Genomic DNA, 21,637 nt, shown 5'->3' on the forward strand with positions numbered 1-21,637 from the left:
TATAAAAAATGCCTCCAAACAAATGTCGCAACATCTATATTTTGTTGTAGTGAGCACATGAGTTTTTTCATCTGAAAATATCATATGGGGTCAATAGAATTGAGATAATACATACATTATACATTTATACTTGTCGAGACAAGGAATGGGGGCCTGAGGGACGAGGGATTTCACCTTTCGGTACAAGTAATACGTGCGCTAGAATCCAAGAACATGCACAATTAATTCAAAAAAAAAGCATACAAATTACAAACAATCGCCACATACACCAACTGATCAACAACCATTAGGGTTAGGTGTAAGAACACCAGCAAACACTCTCATGCATGCAGACTCCATATTCATTACACAACAAAACCCCATGCACACCATGCACAGACAAATGTCACTTCTCACAGCGTACGTGTCCAAACTCAACCACCAAACCCCAGCTATATAAATCACCCCCACTTTCTCTATTCTCCACATCTCACCATCAAACAATAAAAAGAAAAAGAAAAAAAAGAAAACAGTGTCATAAAAATGGCTCTCAGGAGCTTCTTCTTCGTCGCAACAGCACTCCTCCTCCTCATCCATGGCGGCTCAGCCCTCATCTTCGGCGAACAACAAGAACCCATGTGGCAGAGCCTCCACCAGCAGCAGCAGCACCGGCTCAGAGCCAGAACCGATTGCCGGGTCGACCGGCTCACTGCCCAGGAACCCACCATCCGACTCGACTCGGAAGCCGGCCGGACCGAGTTCTGGGATAGGAACAACCAGCAGTTCCAGTGCGCCGGAGTTTCCGCCGTCAGAAACACCATCGAGCGCCGGGGATTACTACTCCCCCACTACAACAACGCACCTCAACTCCTCTACGTTGTTCGAGGTTATTATTAATCATCCCCTTTGATTAACTGTTAATTGAGTTATTAATTAGAATTTATTTATACCCATTATTTAAGTAAGGGCAAATTGCACTTCACACCCTTAAAAAATGTCTATTTTGCACTTTTCCCCCTTCAAAATACAAATATACAACTCGGTACACTTTGTTCCAAATATGTATTTTAGTTACCGAATTTAGTTACCGAATGAAGGGTGTATATGTCATTTTACATCTTCCACTTCAGAATCCTGCTTTCTGAGTTACTTTCATATGGTTTACAAATTAATAAAATTTTCTTTCTAAATTGATGAAATTTGTATCCAATTCGACAAAATTTGTTATTTGTTCTCCCACTCAATCATTGTAATGTAGGGTGAGAAAATGTTAAATGACATTTAAAGCCTTAAAAGACGAAATTACCCTCCCAATTTACTCCGATCTGACAAGAATTAAATCGGAAATACACATTTGGGGTTCGTTTTTGTATTTTGAGGGGTGAAGTGCAATTTTCCCTTTTAAATAATTTATTTTTTCAGTCTTTAATTAATTTGTTGAAATTATGTTATATATTTTGCAGGAAGGGGGGTTTTGGGGGTTGTGATTCCGGGATGTGCGGAGACATTCGAGACGGAAACTCAGCAGGCACAATCTGATCGCCGTCGGAGATTCTCCGACCGCCACCAGAAGGTCCGCCAGTTCAAGCAGGGAGATGTTCTTGCATTGCCGGCGGGTTTCACTCTCTGGCTGTACAACAACGGCGATGAACAGCTTGTCACCGTCGCGCTTCTCGATACCGGCAACGAAGCAAACCAGCTCGATCAAACATTCAGAGTAAATAAAATAAAATTAAATTAAATTAAATTTGATTCAAATTTAATTAAACAGCAATACGACGTCGTTCGTTGATTAATTAATTATTTTTTTCTTTTTTTTCAAAGAACTTCTTTTTGGCGGGAACACCACAATACGGTCAGCAAACTTCTTTCCGGCGAGAGGGGGCGGAGGAGGAGCAAGCCGGCCGTAAGAACAACATTTTCTACGGGTTCGAGGAGGAGCTTCTGGCGGAGGTTTTCGACGTCGATCGAGAGACGGCGGCGAAATTGAAGGGGCAAGATGATCGGAGGGGCCAAATCGTGAGGGCTGAGAAGTTCAACATTGTCTTGCCGGAGGCGGAAGAGGAGGAGGAGAGGCGGGAGAGAGGAGCGCCGTGGTCGGCGGCGAACGGGTTGGAGGAAACTATTTGCAGCGCCAAGTTGAGGGAGAATCTGGATCAGCCGTCACGCGCCGACGTGTACAACCCACGTGGCGGCCGCATCAGCTCCCTCAACAGCCAGAAGCTCCCCATTCTTAGCTGGCTTCGTCTTAGCGCCGAGAAAGGAACTCTTTACAGGGTAAATAAATATATATATATATATATATATATATATATATATATATATAAATTTTACACTAACTCATTTTTTGATCCAAATTTAAAAAAAATCGATACTTGATTTTTGTTTTCCAAGATTTTTTTTGGGATGGAATTGAAATATATCAAATTATCAATAATAGTACATATTTTATACCATATGTGACTAAAAATAGGAATTTTTTAATTCTGCCAATTTCGATCATAAAATTTTCAACAAATTTCTTCATTCCAAAATTTCAAAATTTCTACATTTTTTTTTCAATTATAATTACTATTTCACGTCGAAAAAATCCAAAAGTATTAATTTCGATTTGGTCCTCCAGTTCCACCATATTTAAAACACAATTGTACATTTTCGTTACTTCGAGAAAATCGAAAAAGTATTAATTCCAAATTTGATCCACTAATTCCACCATATTAAAAACACAATTGTACATTTTATGTACTTTCAAGAAAATCGTAAAGTATTAATTTCGATTTGATCCTCCAATTCCACCACATTAAAAACACAATTGTACATTTCCTTTAATTTTAAAAAAAATTAATCCGTGTGCATTTCCCAAAAAAACGCGCGCAGAACGCAATAATGGCACCACACTGGAACGTGAATGCCCACTCGGTAATCTACATCACACGCGGCAATGGCAGATTCCAGGTGGTAGGCCACACCGGAAAGTCGGTTTTCGACGGCAAGGTGAGAGAAGGTCAGCTGATCATAGTGCCGCAAAACTTCGTCGTGATAAAGAAAGCAGGCGATGAAGAGGGTTTGGAGTGGATATCTTTCAAAACCAACGACAACGCCGTCACCAGCCAACTCGCCGGCCGTCTGTCGGCGATCCGGGCTATGCCGGAGGAGGTGCTGATGAACTCGTACGGTATTTCCCGACAGGACGCGAAGAACTTGAAGTACAAGAGGGAGGAATCCAGTGTGTTCAGTTCGACTTCGCGATCGAGGTCCCACGGCAGATCTCAGCCGTTCGATTTGGCTTTGGATGTGATCAAGGCTATGATGTAATGAATGAAATTTATAATATGTATGTATAAATGTTCCGTCGGAATTGTAAGTTTTAAGAGGTTTGAAATAATTTGGGGGCCGTGACCCCCTTTTATGGCTGTTAGGAGCTTGTAAGTGGCGGATGGAATGTTGTTTTTCTTCACGAGTTTGAATAAAATTACGGTTATTTAATTAAGTTGCAATTGGTATGGTTTACATTTACATATATTCATATATCTATTAATTTATAGGGATATTACACTATATTATTGGGAATACGATGCTACACCTGGTGATTTTCACCGGGTGGCTCTTTTCTTGACATGTGTCCTTTTTTATTTATTTTATAATTATATTCTAAAAACCCATTGGGCCATAACTGAACTCGTAGTGGGAATCTTATTAATTAGGGTGCCTGGTTATATTCACCAGGCGTAGCATAGAATTTCCCGAGAACAAGATCCTCCAACACATTATTACAAGGAATTTGAGTAATAGCTTGGGCTAGTTTGTTCGGGTACAAGGAATTTGAGAAATAGCTTAGGCTAGTTTATTACTAGAACGCTTTGTGAAATTAAAAGAGTAAAATTGAAATTCTAGAGCCATTTGTCGGCAGTCTTACACAACAGCCCCGAAGACAATCTCCATCGATGACAATATCAGGCCAGCCTCTATCCTTGGCCATGGAAATGGCTTTGAGTGCCGCTAAAGCTTCCCCCTCCGCCGGCTGAAAATTGCCACAAATCTGAGACTGCGATCCTTTGTTGCCCTCGTGGTAGGGCTGCGTCAAAATTCATCTTGACACAACCTTGCGACGGCGGAATCCACTCGCTGGGGTGAAAGGTTTGCATGTTTGACTTCGGCTGGAACTGGGCACTCTTAAAAGTGGCAAGATTAACCTTACACCAGCTCACTATTTCATCCACGTGGGGGAGCTTCTTCTCTTTTGATTTCCTTATTCCGTCGATCCCACGCTTTCCACGTCAAAATTACTGCAAAAAGAAACTCGTCTGCCTCTAATAGCTTTTGAACGTCAGCAAACCAATTCCACATGGACGAAGTGTCAACATGGTGCAGAGCATTGAAAAGGGGTAAGTTCCAAATAACTTCCATTCATCGGCATCGCCATATAACATGAGGGGCACATTATTCTTCTTCTCTATTGCACCGATCGCACCATGGTGAGGCAACGATCTTCCGTGACTTTAGTTGGCAAAATACCCTGACACAGGCGCCAAATAAACAACCGGATTATTCTTCAATTTAAAGGATAGTTATGTTTAAATTTTTCGAAATTATATTATTGATATACGTTATTTAACTTAGTTTAAATAGTATTAATCCGTCTAAACTTTGTCTGTTTTTGCGGATTACCACCTGAAAAAAAAAGGGGGTAAAGTTTAGGTGAAGAAAATGGCTTCATTTTAAAAAAGGAGGAAGAAGAAGAAGAGAGAATGTGGAATTTTTCTTGTTGAGGTTGTAATCCGCAAAAATGGACAAAGTTTAAGTGGTTTAATGCTATTTACCCTTTAACTTATCTAATTCAAAAATACGTTTGAATAGAATAAAAGGTAAATATATATACTTACACCAAAATATTTAACCCTTGACTGTTTAAAAATGTTATTTTTACCTTTGACCAAATAGTGAGAAAATTACGGTTTTGTAGATGATACATCTAGTGAAATGCATTGGATGATTATGCACTATTGATGATTTTGCACCAATGATTCATACATAATATTAATAACACACACTCATGTGTACATGGGCATCGTGGGTAATTATTTATATAGATTTTGTGGTGCAAAATTACCCCGTGTATTTCAGAGATTCTAGCTTCTCATAGACCGAAAAGTATATTGTACTCCACGAAGTTGGATCAAATTACATTGAGACACCTCATATTTTTTTCTTTTATTTTTCCTAAAAATCGTGTGAGTTGGCAAAATCACCCCTCCATTTTCACGTGTGAGTTGCACGTTTGCAATTCCGGGGGAAATTTGGCTATAAATGGACTTTTTAGTTGCCGGTGCAACAATTTAGCAAGTTCATGTATACACGTGCATGTTTTTTTCGTTCAAGGGGTAAATAAGTGCAAAAACATCCTGAGTTTAGGGAATTTTTTTGCTGTTAACCTTAAAAGATAGCGCATCTTCCAATAAAAAAAGTGTTTTGATTTAATTTTATTTTTCAACCGGGCAGTAAAAGACGCCGTTGACCTTTTTAATTGCTTATTTTTGTTCAAAAAAAAAAGCACAATTTTGGAGAAAAAAAAACCCGATTTTCACTCGAATTTCGATATTTCGGTTCAATCAGTGAACTGGACAAGGCAATTGTTCGCGCGGTTAACCGGTTCAACTGGTCAATCCCATCCATTCCGGATTTCAAAACACTAATTTTTAGACTACCTAATTAGTGATAAAAATATAATAATTACCTTAAAAAATGATGGAATTAAATAATATTGTTTAATTTGCAGGAAATTAAATTCATCATCCACCAGACAAACAAAATTAAAACCCTGAAATCATTCAACAAAATTTAAATAGTTTTATTATTACAAAAAACACGTAGAAACACCATCTCCGAGGAGATCCATTCATACATTTTTTTCTCTTATTACAACAAAACCTTTACAAAAACCAAAAACCAACACTGCTTACAAAAGGCATATTCTCAAGCATATCCTCCTCCAGACCTAGATCCAGGGCTGAACAGGGCAGCTTCGTCCCTGTTGTACTTCAAGTTCTTAGCATCCTTCCTCGATATTCCGTACGAGTTCATCAGAACTTCCTCCGGCATGCCACGTAGGGCCGATAGCCGCCCCGCCAGCTGGCTGTTCATCGCGTTGTCGTTGGTCTTGAATGCGATCCACTCGAACCCTTCATCTCCGGTTGCTTTCTTTAAGACCACAAAGTTCTGAGGAATGATCAGAAGCTGGCCCTTGTTCACTTCGTCGTCGAACACGGACTTGCCTTGGTTCCCGACAACTTGGATTCTCGCGCTTCCCTTCGTCACGTACATTGCGGTGTGGGCGTTTGTGCTCCAGTGAGGTGCCATTATTGCATTCTGTGTCACAAACAAATTCAATAATAATAATTATTAAGGATAAATTACAAAAATCTCCCTAAACTCAGACTAAGTAACAAAAAACACCCCCACCTATTCATAATTACCAAAAAAACCCTGAGGTCACCTATTCATAATTACCAAAAACCCCCTACAATATGACTTTTCATGATTTCCATTTTTTATTTAAGGCAATAAACTTTACACAGTATCAGGCTTCTTTTTTTTTTTTTTTTTTTTTAACATATATATATATATTTTTTTATTTCTCACCTATAGATATAATAGAGAAGATATAATAAACATTACACATTTTATTGTTATCTTTAGTACGTTGCAAGGCACATTCCATTAGTGCTAATGGAAATTTGACGGAAATGATTAAAAGGGCTGAACTTTAGAACTTCCAAAATATGAGGGACCAAATGTGTTCTTTATGAACAAAAATGGTCAAATATGAAATTAGTGCAAACTTGAGAAACTAAAACTCAAATATGTTCTTTGTAAACATGAATGGTTAAATGTGTAATTAGTGCAAACTTGAGGACTAAAACTAAGATATTTGTACCTTGTAGAGAACACCTCTCTCGGCGCTGAGGCGGAGGAAGCTAAGTATGGGGAGAGTCTGGCTGTTGAGTGAGGTCAGGCGGCCGCCGCGTGGGTTGTACTCGTCGGCCCTAGTTGGGTGGCCGATGTTCTGCCTTATCTTCATCGAGCACAGAGTTTCCTCAATCCCATTGTTGTATCCGCCGCCTTCCCTTCTCTCTCCTCTCTGCTGCTCCTCTCTCCCCCACTCCGGCAACACCAGATCGAGCTTCTCCGCCCTGACGATGAAACCCCTGTTGTCCTCCTTCGCCTGCAACTTCCTCACGATCTCCGAATCCACGTTGAATATCTCCGCCAGTATCTCCTCGTCGAATCCGTTGAAGATGTTCCTCATCCGCTGACCACGCTCACCTTCCTCTTCCCGGCCGCGGCGGCTTCCTCCCTCCTGGAGGCGGCGGCCTCCCTCCTCGCTCTGCCCGCCTTCTCGTGAGCTTCCCGCCAAGAAGAATTTCTGCAAATTTTCTCAATTTTAGGGATTCGAGTAAATTTACATTAAAACGGCGTCGTTTTCAGAATTTCTGCAATTTTTAACAATTTAGGGATTTGAGGAAATTTATATAATAAGACTGAGGAAATTTATATAATAAGACGACGTCGTTTGGTCAATAATGAGAAATTACTAATATACCCTGAAGTTCAGATCCAGCTGGTTGCCTTCGTTGGCCACGTCGAGGATGGAGACGCTGATAATAGGGGTGTCGCCGTCGTTGTAAGCCCAGTGGGTGATGCCCTGCGGCAGCGCGAGGATATCGCCGCTGCGGAACCGCCGGAGCTTCTGGTGGCGGTCGCTCCTCCTCCCCTTACTCTGGCTGCCGCCTTCTTCGTAGCTTGATTCCGATTCATATGTCTCCGCACATCCCGGAATCACAGTCCCATGGATTCCACTTCCTATACATACACACACACACACACTGTGTGAGATCAAGAATAAAATAATGAAAAAATGAAGGAAAAAAAAAAGGAAAACGGTGACGTATCGAACCTTTGATAATGTAGACGAGTTGAGGGGCATTTGTGTAGTAAGGAAGCAAGAGGCCCTTGGGCTGGATGACGTGGCGGACGAATTGAATGCCGGCGCACTCGAACTCGTTGGCGTTGGAGTCCCAGAACTCAGTGACGCCGGCCTCCGAGTTGTAGGTGTAACTCGGCTCACTGGCGGTGAGTTGGTCGATGCGGCACTGAGTCTTGGCGCGGAGGCGGTGCTGCTGACCTTGCTCCATCCCCTGCCAGAACCGCTGCTGCGGCAGCTCGAGCTGGGCCGTACATGCATGGAAAAAGAACAGAGAGAGCGAGAAGAGCACGAAAGCTTTAGCCATGGCGGAATTATTATATTATTATTTATGATGGTTGTTTTTTTGGTGAATGTGGCGAATGGAAAGCGTGGGGGGTTTTATAGTAGTGGGGAGTAGGGTTAGGTTTTGACACGTAAATTTATTTGGTGCAACACTTGGCCTACGTGTTTGTGCATGTGGTGGTGTTTTGTTTTGTTCTGCATGGGGGAGATCGTGTGATTATGGCCGGGTGTTGCTTACGTGGCGGTGAGTTGCTGATAAAGCTATACAATGTGTCCATCTCTCCACCTGCATGATGTTTTGGTGGTGCGTGCACTTGTTTGATTTGAATACTCCCGATCAAGTTAATACAATTAAACCTCTATAAATTAATACAGTCGGAAATAGTAAAGTTCTATTAATTTAGCCAATTATTAAAGTATTGAACTAATAATTTAGTAGGTTTTTACCGAGTCCGGATCAGAAAAAACTATTATTTAAGTGAAATTATTAATTTATCGAGGTTCTCCTGTGTTCTTTATTATTCTTCTTTGTTTTTTTTTCTTTTTTAATTATATCTACAAATTCAATGATATATAGTGATGGGCCGAGGCTAGTTCCACATAGTAGGCCGAACTTGGCACTTGGGCCTAGTAAGGAAATTGAAGTGGGTTGTCTTTTATTAGGCCGAAGGATTTTACAAGAGTCGGTAATTTTGTGACAAACTGGTGGGGGACTCAAGTTAGTTCTTTTTAAAAATGGTCTCATAAATTGACCTACAATCGAACCCTAAAAGAATGGAATTTTTGACCGAATACTATCACTTTGGTTGTGCACAATAGGGGTGTAAATGAGACGAGCCGGCTCGCGAGCTTCCGGAGCTTGCTCGAAAAAAGCTTGTACTCGAGCTCGAGCTCACGAGCCCGAGCTTTTCGACGAGTCGAGCTCGAGCTTCATTTCAGTTGTTCGACAGCTCGCGAGCAGGCTCGCGAGCTTTACCTTTTCTCTATATTTTTTAATACATATTAATAATATTTAATGGATATTATTAATAATAAATAAAAAAAAAATAATATTACTTTTCTAATTGAAAAAATAAATTTGATGGATGGGTTTTTGGTTGTGCCGAGCTTGAGCTCGGGCTCGTTTCGTATACGAGCTCGAGCTCCTTAGAAACACAACGAGCTCGAGCTCGAGCTAAAAATTATAGGCTCCTCGAGCTCACGAAATAAGGCGAGCTCGGCTTGTTTACACCCCTAGTGCACAACGATGAACACATTAATCTTGAGGAGGTAATAAACTGGTGCAATTCATATCTCACGGCCTTTAACGAAGAAGGGCAATTTCGAACTCATAATATAGCTAAATGTGGGCTTTAGGATTAGTGTTGATGTCGCATTTCCACCGAGACCAAACTCTTATAAAACTTCATTGGTAGCTCGAGATTTTGATGCACATTTGCATTTGGTGGAAGGTCCGAGAGCTCTCTGAACGAGTAATCTGAGACCAACGGATATGGCGGCGAAGCTCAGGCTGTACTTCTTGCACTTCAAACTGCTCGATTGAGGAAGTGGCATGCCATCATGGTAAAAGGTGATGGATGCCTTATGCAACCGGGAACATACTATAATTAAACCTTTTGGAGCCATTCTCGAGGATTGCTACTACATAGCGAGTTTTTTTTTTTTTTTTTTTTTTTTTTTACATTTTGTTCATTCCGTTTGTGAAAGAGACAAGACAAACTTTGCTCATGATTTAGGCACTATGTCTGTATTGGACTATTCGGAATGGTCTTCTCTCCCTTCTTCTTTGACCATAAGCAGAGCCGGTCCTAAGAATTTGGGGGCCCTAAGCGGAATTTAACATTATCTCTTTGGTTTTTTTAAATAGTATCTAAATTATATTGTTATTAGTACACATTTTTAACAAATATCAAAGGACTAAAATGTGCTATATAACTAATTATTGGGGCCATATAGTGGTATATGAAAACAATTGTGGGGCCCCTTTGTGTGGTGGGGCCCTAAGCCAAGGCTTCCTTGGCTTACCCCAAGGCCGGCTCTGACCATAAGTGCCTAATAATATCTTGTTTTTCCTCTAAAAAGCTTTAAAAAATTTCGATAACATTAATTTTAATTTGATCCTTCTAATTTCCACACCTAAATAGCGCCAAGAAAAACTAATTTTTATTTTTATTTTCATTAGTGACATTAATGAAAAAATGTTCATTTTTCACAAAATAAAATAAAATAATAATAATGAAAAAAAACAAAAAAAAGGGTAGGATCGCCAAATATTATATTCTAGAAGGGGTGGATGCCGAAATTTTAAATATTTTGAGGGGTATAGTTGCCAAATGCCGGTAATTTGGGCGATTGGGTACAATTTAAATTACCCTAAACACAAGTATATGGCATAATGTAAGACGATTAAAGAGTGTAATTAGACTTTGCTGTTTAAAAGTTGAATTTAAAGACTAGCATCTAGAAGTTCAACCGATACCAAACAACTACTATATTGGTGCAATTAAATGAGAAATTATTTTGGGTAAATTACTAAAACCTCCCTGAACTTAGGCTAAATAACGAAAAATACCCCCACCTATTCGTAATTGGAAAAAATCCCCTGAGGTTTGTTTCCGTCTTACACCAGCCCCTTACAATGGGACTTTTCACGGATTTTTTTTTTATTCCAGTGAATAGAATTTACACAATTTCAGATATTTTCTTTTATTTCTCACCTATTGAACATAAGGTATAATAGACTGTACACATTTTCTGTTAAAAAAACTCGACCAACAGTTAATCAGAGGGGGATTTTGGTTATTACGGATAGATGGGGGTATTTTTCGTTATTTATCCTAAGTTCAGGGGTTTTTCGTAATTTACCCAATTATTTTTGACACCCGCGTTTACATCACCTTTTTCATAGGTAAAACGTCGTCGTCACGACAAAATCCAAGAACAAAATCAGCGGAATTAGTTCATCCAAATTTCATTTTTCTCTTCCTTCCTTCTTAAGCAACCCCCGAAATTTCTCTCTATTTTCTGAAACCCCAAAAATTCAAAATTTTCATTTGAGGGGTTTTGGATTCAACCATAATTGAAGCAAATAATTTTACCCTAATAAATCTGGAAGAATGGGGCTGCAGCAATCGAAAGACGAATTGCTGTATGAGAAAGTAAATTCTGGAAGCGTCGAAGAAATTAAATCTCTCCGCCGTGATGGTGCCGGCCTTGAGGTAATATTCCTTCAAATATTAATTTTAATTTCTGATTAAAATTAATATTTTTTTTTCTTTCTGAAATGGTGATATTTGGTGGCGCAGTGGATTGACAAAGAAGGGAAGACTCCATTAATCGTAGCTTGTATGAATCCACAGCTTTATAATGTTGCTAATACATTGATAGAGTTGGGTGCCAATGTCAATGCTTATCGTCCAGGTAATATTTAATTCGGTGTTCACCCAATTTTTGTGTTTTTTTTTTTTTCATACTTAATTTGGAAAAATATTGATTGTGGTGGTTCGGAAGGTAGGAAAAATGACTTTTTTGGTTCGATTAATCGAAGAAATTATTATTAGTTGTGGGGAGGTGTTAAATGCTGGTTTCAATTTTATTGGTACCGTTTCGATTTCAAATGTGGTTTTGACCATTTTTAGTCCGAGTTTGACTAAATTCGGAACACCAAATTTGATGTTTTGAGTATTCTGAGATTTAGACTGTAACCCATTCATGCATTACTCTCTCACCTGATATTTAATCTCTCACTCGACATTCAATCTAGCGTATAAGAAAACTAACTCAAGGAACTATATATTTGATGCTTTGAATTTCGCCAAATTCGGACTAAAAATGGTCAAAAATCACATTTGAAGTCGAAACGGGAAACGGCATTTAGCATTTCAGTTCTTATTAATTTTTCCTAGTTTAATTTTTCCCTATTTTTCGTTGTTCCCTTCTTTAAGGTCGACAAGCTGGAACTCCGCTACATCATGCTGCAAAACGAGGCCTCGAGCAGACTCTCAAGTTGCTTCTTTCACATGGAGGTGTGTGTTTCTTGAAAAAAAAACATATCATGTTTCTTTTTTCGTGTCTCAGTTTTATTTTTATTTCAATTAATTCTTTCCATTGGAAATAATTCCAGCAAATGCGATGGTAATGAACGATGATTGTCAAACCCCACTTGATGTTGCTAGATCAAAAGGATACACTAATATTGTCCGAGCAATCGAGGTATCCTTCTTTTTTGCAACCATTTCGATGCTATAGTTTTAAAATAATTTTTAAATTGCCTTTTTGTAGAACCAGTTATTGAAAAATTCAAACCTTCTTCGCGTTGATTTTCTCAGGGGCATCTCTGCTTATTCTCCGGTTGGCTGCGAGAACTTCACGGACCGAGCATTCTCGAACTTCTTGCTCCACAGTTTCTTTCTCGAAAAGTGTGGGTGAATGACCATATTGTCCTTTTTTGAAGCTATACTCATATTCTTGCATGGTCTTTTTGACATAAATTATATGCAGATGGGTGGCTATTTTGCCTTGTGGATCCCGCAATCCCAGAAAACCTTTCCGGTTGGAGCTTGCCATATATGGTGGTCCACAGGTGTGTTGGTGCCTATATGTATATGTTTCGATAACCGAGTGCTATTCTAGTTACTTATTTTAGTGTTTTTTTATTATCGAATGGTGGGATTGTATTTACATAAAACTCGTACTTTTTTGTTTCCACAAGGATGGGCAACCACGGACAATTATACCCCTGTGGAAGGCTAATCTAGAGGAACCAAATTTTAACCAGCCCGATCCAGTTGCTATTATATCTGATGTTTCAAAAAGTAAGTTCTTAAAATTCATAGTTTTATATATACTGTATGTGTTGTATTATATATGTAGGTGGCCACTTTCTGTATTATTTATTAATTTATTTATTTTTATGCTTAGTTCCGAGACGCTGGCGGAAAAGACGGGAGATTAAGTCCTGCCAAGAAGCAAGGCGTAAGTATATTTTATTTTTGAGCTTGCATTATTCAACTTAATAATTAATTTTCTTATCGTTGATTAGCAGAAATAATTCTCTCTGTTAGTGTGCAAATGAAGAGGATAAAAGTGATTACAGTAATTTCTGGATAATTGAAGTGAAAATTGAGTTAATGAATACGACTCGTTTTTTATTTCCTGGATTTTTGCAGGCACGCGAATCAGACTTGCACCTGTGCACGAAAGTGAAAAACAGCAATTGCAGCGTTTTTGCAATGCTTGTAAAGGAATTCCTCAGGTGAAATATGAGAAACAAATTCAATTTCCGCTATTTAATCTTACTTCTATTCTTAAAAACTTCTGTTATTTTATTTTAATTAATTTCTAAAATAAATAAATTAGGCGATGCACCCACTTGTTCCTCCCAGCAGCCAAGTTCATGCTGCTTCTGCTTCTGCTTCTGCACCACCAATTTCCGAAAACGAGGAACTAAATATTGCAACCAACGCCTCAAACGGAAGCAAGTGCGAAGTTCTAGAAGCCGAGCCAGCTGGCGGTCCAGCTCAGCATTTCCGGAGCCAAATTACAACTCCCCAGAATCCTTCTGTAGTAGTCTCTACTGCATCAGCTCCTCCCGCAGCAAATGCTGACGTGGACTATGACGACGGTCAAGTTCACTATCCAGCTGTCAACACTAGCTCTCTCGGTGGGGCCCACGAAAAAAATAATGAAGAGAGTGATACAAATTCGTCTTGTACGATATGTCTGGACGCTCCCCTCGAGGGAGCATGCGTGCCGTGTGGACACCTGGCCGGGTGCATGTCTTGTCTGAACGAGATTAAGTCCAAGAAATGGGGTTGCCCCGTTTGCCGTGCAGAGATTGATCAAGTTATAAGGATTTATGCTGTTTAATGAAAAGGAGAAATGCTACATTGCTGGTGAGTTTGGTTCATAGTAATAATGATAATAATAATAATAATCTGGGCTTTCTTTTTTTTTTTTTTTTTTTTTTTGTTTGCGTATGATTTTGGTTGGTATGAGAATTGAGAACATCGAAAATGTTTTTCGTTTTACGAACATTAATAATAAGAAAAAGGCCCTCGTTATTTTGGAAAATCAAGATATGTATTTGGTGCTAGGAGCAAACAAATAACTGTGGAAGTGATTGCTTTTTTTGTTTTTTCAGCGCGGTGGGAGATCGAACAATGCAACGGAAACTCTAAATGGTGTATGTATTTGTGTATATATATATATTGTAGCTTGTTTGTGGTGTAAATATTGTTGAAAGGATTGTGGAGAATGTTTTTGTTAAGCTCAAGTTCAATAAAGAGTATCAAATGAGACATTGAATGGTTCAATTGCTATTGTTGTTCCAAGTCTCATTATGTTCGGCCCGGTTTTTCGGGACTTGTTTTCCGTTTTGTTACGAGAAAAAAGTAGCGTTGGTTTGTATTTTGGGTTGGACCATGAGCTTTTGGTATTTTTCTAAAAAGTTTTGTATGCCCGTCTTTGTCTCCACCATTCCATCTATCTTTTCTGTAATCCTTTAGATTTAATTTCACTTATGATCCCGCTGCAGCCATCACCGAAACTCTTCCACACACACACATGTGCGCGCGCGCACACACACTCACGCACACACATATAATCACATTCGCGCACAATAATCATTTGAAAAATCAACTCTACGTATTTTGCTAGTTTAGTTTGTTTAGCTACATAATTCGGGAGATGGAAAGATTGCAAATCGGTAAATATTCGACCGTACATGACCACCGAACATAACTAAGTTCCGATATTTTTCAGGGAGGAGTAGTTAATTTCCATATATTATAAATATAAATGGATAAATATACGATAGGGTTTGCAATTATATTTACGAATTTAACACTTTCTAACTATTAAACTAAATAAATAAATAAATTAAAGAAAAAATCATTCTACCAAATAGCTGAAGGAGAATGGCTTATATTAGGGGTAATTACAACTGGGCCCAATACAATTTAATTCATGCCCAATTTAGACCCAAAACTATTATATTTGACTCAAACGGAGGTCACAATCATGCCAACTCAGAGATTCATTACCGACACAACAATTTCACACTCTTTTTAAGAGCTGTATATTTAATTATTTATTAGGTTAAATTACAATCATCTCCCTTGAGATAAAGTATCATTAGAAACAGATCCCTTATTTTTTAGAAATTACATCTAGTTCCGTTTAATTTATAAATTTCTTACATCAGCCTCCTACAACAAAGGGTGTGTTAATGTAAAAAATCTAGAAATTGTAAGGGTAGATGTAATTATGGAAGAATAAGATTTTTTGTTCGTAAATAGACTTTACTTGAGAGGGCTATTGTAATTTATCGTATTTATTATATTATTATAGTCTAAAAACATGAAATACAATATTCACAATTTGAGAATACCAGCATGCACACATTAAACTCTAAAAGAAAGAGTTTAGATAGCAATTCAGCTCTCAAACGAGGTAAATTACAGCCACCTCTCATATAAGGTCAAATTATGAAAAAAAATCTCATGTTTGAGTAATTACAACTATCCCCTCAACTATGTATTTTCTTACGAAAAAATCCTCATCCAGCTGATAAATTTGTTACCGTAAGAGTGAACATGTAGTACAACATAGTTAAAGGGGTAGTTATAATTACTCAAACATGAGGAATTTTTTCGTAATTTGATCTTACTTAGAAAATTTCTAATTAATTAATTTATTTATTAAAGAGTTAAATACAAAATTGCACTCCCTTACTCACCAATGTCGCAATGGTCGATCAACTTTGAAAAATGACGGGATTTTTTAATGTGGCTCAACGACAGGGGCCACTCTGTCGCATTTTGTAGTACTTGGGGTATTTGCGACACTGATGATAGTACATGGATGAAATTTGTATTTAATCCTTTTATTAAATGGGCCTTTTTTTAATTATCTTTTTTAATCGAAGACGAAAGTCTTCACCGCAACGTAAGGTAAAAGTAGTTCTTCTCCAACATTAAACATTTTTTCCTTCTCCCAAAATAGAAAACAGAAAAAGAAAAAGAAAAAAACACACACACACTCACACGCAGTAAAAATCTCAGAAACTGAGAACTGAGATCTACCCCCCACCCCCAAACCCATGCATATAACTCCCTTTCTCTCTCTAATTCATTTCAAATTCTCCAACTTCGGTGCAGAAACCAATTTTTGATTCGTTTCTTCTTCTTCTTATTTTTGTTTCCGCGTTTCCACATTGCATTTCCAATTTTCGAACGCTGTAAATTTATTCTGGAGAATCTAATTCAGATCTGCCCGTATCGACGCTTCGATTCGGTAAGCACTTTTTCTAACCCCCGATCTGATTGCGTTTTACTGTGTTGAATTTGCTGATTCAATTCGGTTTTTTTTTTTTTTTTTAAAAACAATTTATTGCAATGATTTCCGTGGAGAATATGGAGTTGTAGATCTGCATTAATTCGAGCTGTGATTTTTTAGTTGATTTGTCGAAGAAGATTGAATTTGTTGCTTCCTGGAATTTGGTTGTTGACTTCTGCTTATTCAGTTAATTAGGTAATCATGCATATAAGTTGGTGGTACTTAGCCCAGAGAGATTACAATTGGTAAAAACCTAAAAAGATATCTCCGTTTATTGTCGAAGCTAATCGGAGTCTTGGTTGCTAGATGATCGTGGAATTTTTGGTTAAATTAATGGTAGCCTTGTTCTCTAAGAACGTTCATCCTTGATCGTGATTCCGTTGGAACTTTCGTACCTCGTTTTTCCTATACTTCGATTACACTTGCATAAAAGACTAGGTAGGTCACAGTAGAATTGGATGTCTTTATCATTGTAAATTGCTTTAGTTCTTTGGATTGTATAGTGAAATAAAATTCCAAATGTCAAAGCTAACTCGTTTACTTGCTCGGTTTATATCTCAGCTGTCTAGCTTTTGAATGCTTTTAAGCTATATCTCTCTCGTAATACCTATCTTCATGTAAACTCATTCTAGAGCAAAAATAAGAGATTGAAGATATTTAATTTGAAATATCGACCGGGTTTTTTTTTCGTTACATGGATTATCGGATGTATATATTTTAGAAGCCAGATTTACATTATGGGGTTCTTTGAGTTATTTTGTATGGTTTCTTATACCTATAGCTAATTACTGAATCCGATCTGCATAACAAGTTACCTAAGTTGTTTTTTTTCGAACAATGTCACAGGTTGTCTCCTACTCTACCTTTTTTACCCAGTCAACCAGACGCCAGATCCCAATATGAGATCGTAAGTTAATCGGATTTGAATATTTTTCAAGAAAAAAAATAACTGAAGCTATATAAATGACGAGGGGGAGATCAGATGAAGCACAGAAGAAGCGGTTATTGACTTCTGTGTGTGTTGTGGCTCTATTTCTTGTGTTTCTCTATGTCTATTATGGCTCCAAAAATACCGGAGAGTCTGCTATAGAGTATGGCAGCCGCTCTTTGAGAAAACTAGGATCATCATATTTGGGTGCCGAAGAAGATAAACAAGATGAATCTTCGATTAAGTTTGGGTTAGATGATGGAGAAGATGGTATCACCCCAAAAAGCTTCCCCGTAAGTAGTTTCACTGTTTCCTTTTTTTATTTATAATATAAATACTATCTTTTCTGCATTATCTGTTGTTTGTGTTTAGATTCTAACTGATGATTTGTTATAATTTTTGTTGTTGTTGCAACGATAAAGGTATGTGATGACCGTCATTCAGAATTGATCCCTTGTTTAGACAGAAACCTTATATACCAAACTAGAATGAAGTTGGATTTGTCTGTGATGGAGCACTACGAAAGACACTGCCCATTACCCGAAAGGCGATTCAATTGCTTAATTCCTCCACCACCCGGATACAAGGTTGAAAACCTAAATCTAGGATGCAATTTTGTTTTTTAAATTTCTGGTGAATATTTTGTTCATACTTGATTTTTTTTTTTTGGTGTTTTGTAATGACAGATCCCAATCAAGTGGCCGAAAAGTAGAGACGAAGTTTGGCAAGCAAACATTCCTCACACTCATCTTGCCCACGAGAAATCTGACCAGAACTGGATGGTTGTTAAAGGTGATAAGATCAATTTTCCTGGAGGAGGCACTCATTTTCACTATGGAGCAGATAAATATATTGCTTTAATTGCTGATGTAAGTTTCGCTCTCTTGAATCATTATCAACTGCATGCATCAAACCTGATTTCGGTTGATAATTGTGCTACTCTAGCTTTCGAGATCAAGTAATAATCACGCGAAACTATATATGTTTCTCTAGGGCCTTGTTTGGGAGTTATGAGTAGGCTTGATTAGGGGTGTAAATTGGACGGATCGGATCGGATCGGAATTAGCACTTTCGGGGAAAAAAAATCAACTTTTTTTGTGAGTGAAAATCTAATTCCAAATCAAATTCTAATATGTATTACAATTCTGTTCCCAAAAAGATTAAAAAAATGGAATTTCGGAATTCAAAATGAAAATATTATTTCATTATCGGAAATATATGGAACACATGATAAACAAAAAGGGCCCGGATTTTAATCAAGTTTATTAAGTATATTTAGTCCAAACTCAGCCCCCTATTATTACACAATCCTACAAATCCCAAAAATAAGACATTATTAAATTATCATCGACATGTATTCTAATAACCGAAGTTCAAGAAGGCCTCCATTTTCTTTTTATCTCTGACAATTCTTCAACACGCAGATGCTCAACTTCTCAAACAGCAACCTAAACAACGACGGCAACCTCCGCACGGTCTTCGACGTGGGATGCGGTGTGGCGAGTTTCGGAGGATACCTCCTCTCGTCCGACATCATGGCGATGTCACTTGCACCAAACGACGTGCACCAAAACCAGATCCAATTTGCTCTAGAGAGAGGAATTCCCGCATACCTAGGCGTACTCGGTACAAAAAGGCTCCCATATCCGAGCAGATCTTTCGAACTAGCCCATTGCTCTCGGTGCAGAATCGATTGGCTTCAAAGGGACGGAATTCTTCTCCTCGAGCTGGATCGAGTGCTTAGGCCTGGTGGGTATTTTGCTTACTCTTCACCCGAGGCTTATGCACAAGACGAAGAGGATTTGAGAATATGGAGAGAAATGAGTGCGCTTGTGGAGCGAATGTGCTGGAGAATTGCTTCGAAGAAGAATCAGACGGTGATTTGGCAGAAGCCTTTGACGAACGACTGTTATTTGGAGAGAGAGGCCGGGGTTTTGCCGCCTATGTGCCGATCGGACGACGACCCTGATGCTGCGTGGGGTGTGAATATGGAGGCGTGCATTACGCCTTATTCTGACCGTAAGTACTTTTTTATTATGGTATACATTTTTTCAAAAAAAAAGGGAAAAAAAGAGTATCGTTTCGCCTTGTTACGAGGAAAATTGAAAATTGTCTTCAAATTATTAATAAACAGGTAATTCTTGTGTGTTACTTTAGTTTTGAAATTTTAAAGGAAAGAAGTCGGGAAAGCATGTAAAAGTTTCTCATATTTCAACATTTGCCCGTTGAGTTTGTGATGGAGTGCACAGACGTAAATGTTAATTAGCTCTAATTGTTCACTTAAGAGTGTTCTTTGCAGACAGTAATGCGTATAGATTGCTAAATTAGCTCCGGAATAATATTTTCAGTTGAAATTGTACTGTGATGATTATTTTGATTCTCATCAAACATATAATTTTTCTCTTCATTAATTAGATGATCACAAATCGAGAGGAAGTGGACTAGCACCATGGCCTGCTCGATTAACTTCTCCTCCCCCACGCCTTGCTGATTTTGGATATTCAAGCGAAATGTTCGAGAAAGACACGGTAATTAGAAAAATATTAGCAATTGCAACTTTTCTTTTGTTTTTTTTAATTCTTTTTAAAAAACCAAGATGTTAACTTCAATAACTTTCGAGCAGGAACTTTGGAGGCAAAGGGTGGATAATTATTGGAATATATTGAGTCCAAAAATAAGGTCGGATACTCTAAGGAATGTGATGGATATGAAGGCACATTTGGGTTCATTTGCTGCTGCTTTAAAAGATAAGGATGTGTGGGTGATGAATGCTGTACCTGAAGACGGGCCTAAAACGCTTAAGATCGTTTATGACAGGGGCTTAATCGGCACAGTTCATAACTGGTACGTGATGATTGTTTTACTATTATGCCCTTGTTTGATAGATAGCCTTGATATAGTATTTTACTGATCAAGGCTAAAAAAAAAATATTTGCATATGTACTATAATATAACCCTCTATTTGGTAACGTTAGTTCTTAGTAGCGGTGAAAATGGAATTTCCGATTTCCGGTGATTCCAATCCGAAATTTTCCGATTTTGGAACAATATTTTTCATTCCGATTTCCTAGATGATTTTAATTTCCGAAAATTCCGGTTTTTTTTTTAACTCTTATAATACATTTTAGGTTGCTAAAATTTGGAATTTTCCGAATTCCACCGATTATGATCCGAAAATTTCCGATTTTGTAACAAGTTTTTTCATTCCAATTTCCAAAATTCCGATTTTCTTTTTGGGAACATAATTGGAATTAGTTTTTCACTTCCGAAAGTGCTAATCCAATCCAATATGTCCGATTTCCACCCTAGTTCTTATGCATGGACGAATTTGGAAAACGTAAAGTAAGCATAACTTCAAATATAGATAACAGAATCACGTGGAATACATATCCTATCAACTCAATAATATCAAACTCAAGATTCGATATTTTCGGAAGCTGGTTTATTTTTTTTATAATAAAAAATCCGATTTGACATTTGCAGGTGCGAGGCGTTCTCAACATACCCTAGGACTTACGATTTGCTACACGCATGGACTATATTTTCCGACATTGAAAAGAAAGGTTGCAGTGGCGAAGATTTACTGCTCGAAATGGACCGAATCCTAAGGCCTTCCGGATTTGTTATCATCCGTGATAATAAATCCGTTATTGAATTTGTTAAAAAATATTTATCCGCGCTGCATTGGGAAGCAGTGGGCCCCACCGATTCGATTTCAGAATCGAGCCAAGATGGAGACGAAGTGGTGTTTGTGGTTCAAAAGAAACTGTGGCTCACAAGTGAAAGCTTCAGAGATGCAGAGTAGAGAATTATGGTCTCAAATTTTCACTAATTTTTTGGGATCTAAGTAATAAATCTCAAGAGTTTGTGGTGAAATTTATTATCATTTTGTAGACAGACAAGAGTTTTTTATTTATTTATTATTATTATTATTATTATTAATTTTTTAAGTGTTTTTACACTTTGTAATGCTTTAGTGTTTCAGTTTAAGCTGACAAAGCAAATTGACAACTTCTATTTATTGGCTTATTCTTAATTGTTTGATTTTGTCAATTTTTTGTTGGGGACATTAATTTTCTGTCTAAAATGTTGAATAATTTATTGCCGCTCGATATTAAGAGGGTGTT

At 38.0% G+C, this 21,637-nt stretch overlaps 3 protein-coding genes across 4 annotated transcripts; 2 read left to right on the forward strand and 1 right to left on the reverse strand.

Annotated features, from left to right (window-relative positions):
* Positions 1-448: 448 nt before the first annotated feature.
* LOC105949796 (cocosin 1) lies at positions 449-3,465 on the forward strand. Its single transcript, XM_012973110.2, has 4 exons — positions 449-865; positions 1,443-1,696; positions 1,804-2,256; positions 2,857-3,465. Exons 1-4 carry the CDS (start codon positions 523-525, stop codon positions 3,292-3,294), a joined length of 1,488 nt encoding a protein of 495 aa, XP_012828564.2. The 5' UTR covers positions 449-522; the 3' UTR covers positions 3,295-3,465.
* Positions 3,466-5,806: 2,341 nt separating this feature from the next.
* On the reverse strand, positions 5,807-8,324 carry LOC105949812 (cocosin 1). Its single transcript, XM_012973124.2, has 4 exons — positions 7,934-8,324; positions 7,580-7,839; positions 6,914-7,402; positions 5,807-6,345 (listed from the first exon to the last, which is right to left on the reverse strand). Exons 1-4 carry the CDS (start codon positions 8,265-8,267, stop codon positions 5,953-5,955), a joined length of 1,476 nt encoding a protein of 491 aa, XP_012828578.2. The 5' UTR covers positions 8,268-8,324; the 3' UTR covers positions 5,807-5,952.
* Positions 8,325-11,222: 2,898 nt separating this feature from the next.
* LOC105949811 (S-adenosyl-L-methionine-dependent methyltransferases superfamily protein) lies at positions 11,223-21,563 on the forward strand. Of its 2 annotated transcripts, XM_088820699.1 has the most exons (17): positions 11,223-11,463; positions 11,551-11,665; positions 12,190-12,270; positions 12,369-12,457; positions 12,574-12,665; positions 12,746-12,827; positions 12,957-13,059; positions 13,166-13,219; positions 13,414-13,499; positions 13,604-14,089; positions 17,582-17,803; positions 17,933-18,097; positions 18,197-18,379; positions 18,935-19,529; positions 19,926-20,038; positions 20,134-20,354; positions 20,994-21,546. In XM_088820699.1, exons 1-17 carry the CDS (start codon positions 11,362-11,364, stop codon positions 21,313-21,315), a joined length of 3,111 nt encoding a protein of 1,036 aa, XP_088676825.1. In that variant the 5' UTR covers positions 11,223-11,361; the 3' UTR covers positions 21,316-21,546. The 2 variants fall into 2 exon arrangements, with proteins under 2 accessions (XP_088676825.1, XP_012828575.1); XM_012973121.2 differs by lacking the exons at positions 11,223-11,463; positions 11,551-11,665; positions 12,190-12,270; ... (5 more) ...; positions 13,414-13,499; positions 13,604-14,089 and adding an exon at positions 16,178-16,540 and having other exon boundaries at positions 17,429-17,803; positions 20,994-21,563.
* The last annotated feature ends 74 nt before the right edge of the window (positions 21,564-21,637 follow it).

Source organism: Erythranthe guttata, chromosome 7, assembly GCF_056151865.1.
Source record: "Erythranthe guttata isolate IM_541 chromosome 7, IM_541, whole genome shotgun sequence".
Taxonomy (NCBI): Eukaryota; Viridiplantae; Streptophyta; class Magnoliopsida; order Lamiales; family Phrymaceae; genus Erythranthe; species Erythranthe guttata.

Bases quoted from the DNA above. Each gene is read 5' to 3' on its own strand.
- LOC105949812 (XM_012973124.2), bottom strand. From the start codon at position 8,267: ATGGCTAAAGCTTTCGTGCTCTTCTCGCTCTCTCTGTTCTTTTTCCAT. The intron at 7,840-7,933 runs GTTCGATACGTC...GTGTATGTATAG, and splicing joins ACTCGTCTACATTATCAAAG to GAAGTGGAATCCATGGGACT. The intron at 6,346-6,913 runs GTACAAATATCT...TTTGTGACACAG, and splicing joins AGAGAGGTGTTCTCTACAAG to AATGCAATAATGGCACCTCA.
- LOC105949811 (XM_088820699.1), top strand. From the start codon at position 11,362: ATGGGGCTGCAGCAATCGAAAGACGAATTGCTGTATGAGAAAGTAAAT. The intron at 12,271-12,368 runs GTGTGTGTTTCT...AAATAATTCCAG, and splicing joins GTTGCTTCTTTCACATGGAG to CAAATGCGATGGTAATGAAC. The intron at 14,090-17,581 runs GTTATAAGGATT...GCACAGAAGAAG, and splicing joins GCCGTGCAGAGATTGATCAA to CGGTTATTGACTTCTGTGTG.
- LOC105949796 (XM_012973110.2), top strand. From the start codon at position 523: ATGGCTCTCAGGAGCTTCTTCTTCGTCGCAACAGCACTCCTCCTCCTC. The intron at 1,697-1,803 runs GTAAATAAAATA...TTTTTTTCAAAG, and splicing joins AGCTCGATCAAACATTCAGA to AACTTCTTTTTGGCGGGAAC. The intron at 2,257-2,856 runs GTAAATAAATAT...AAACGCGCGCAG, and splicing joins AGAAAGGAACTCTTTACAGG to AACGCAATAATGGCACCACA.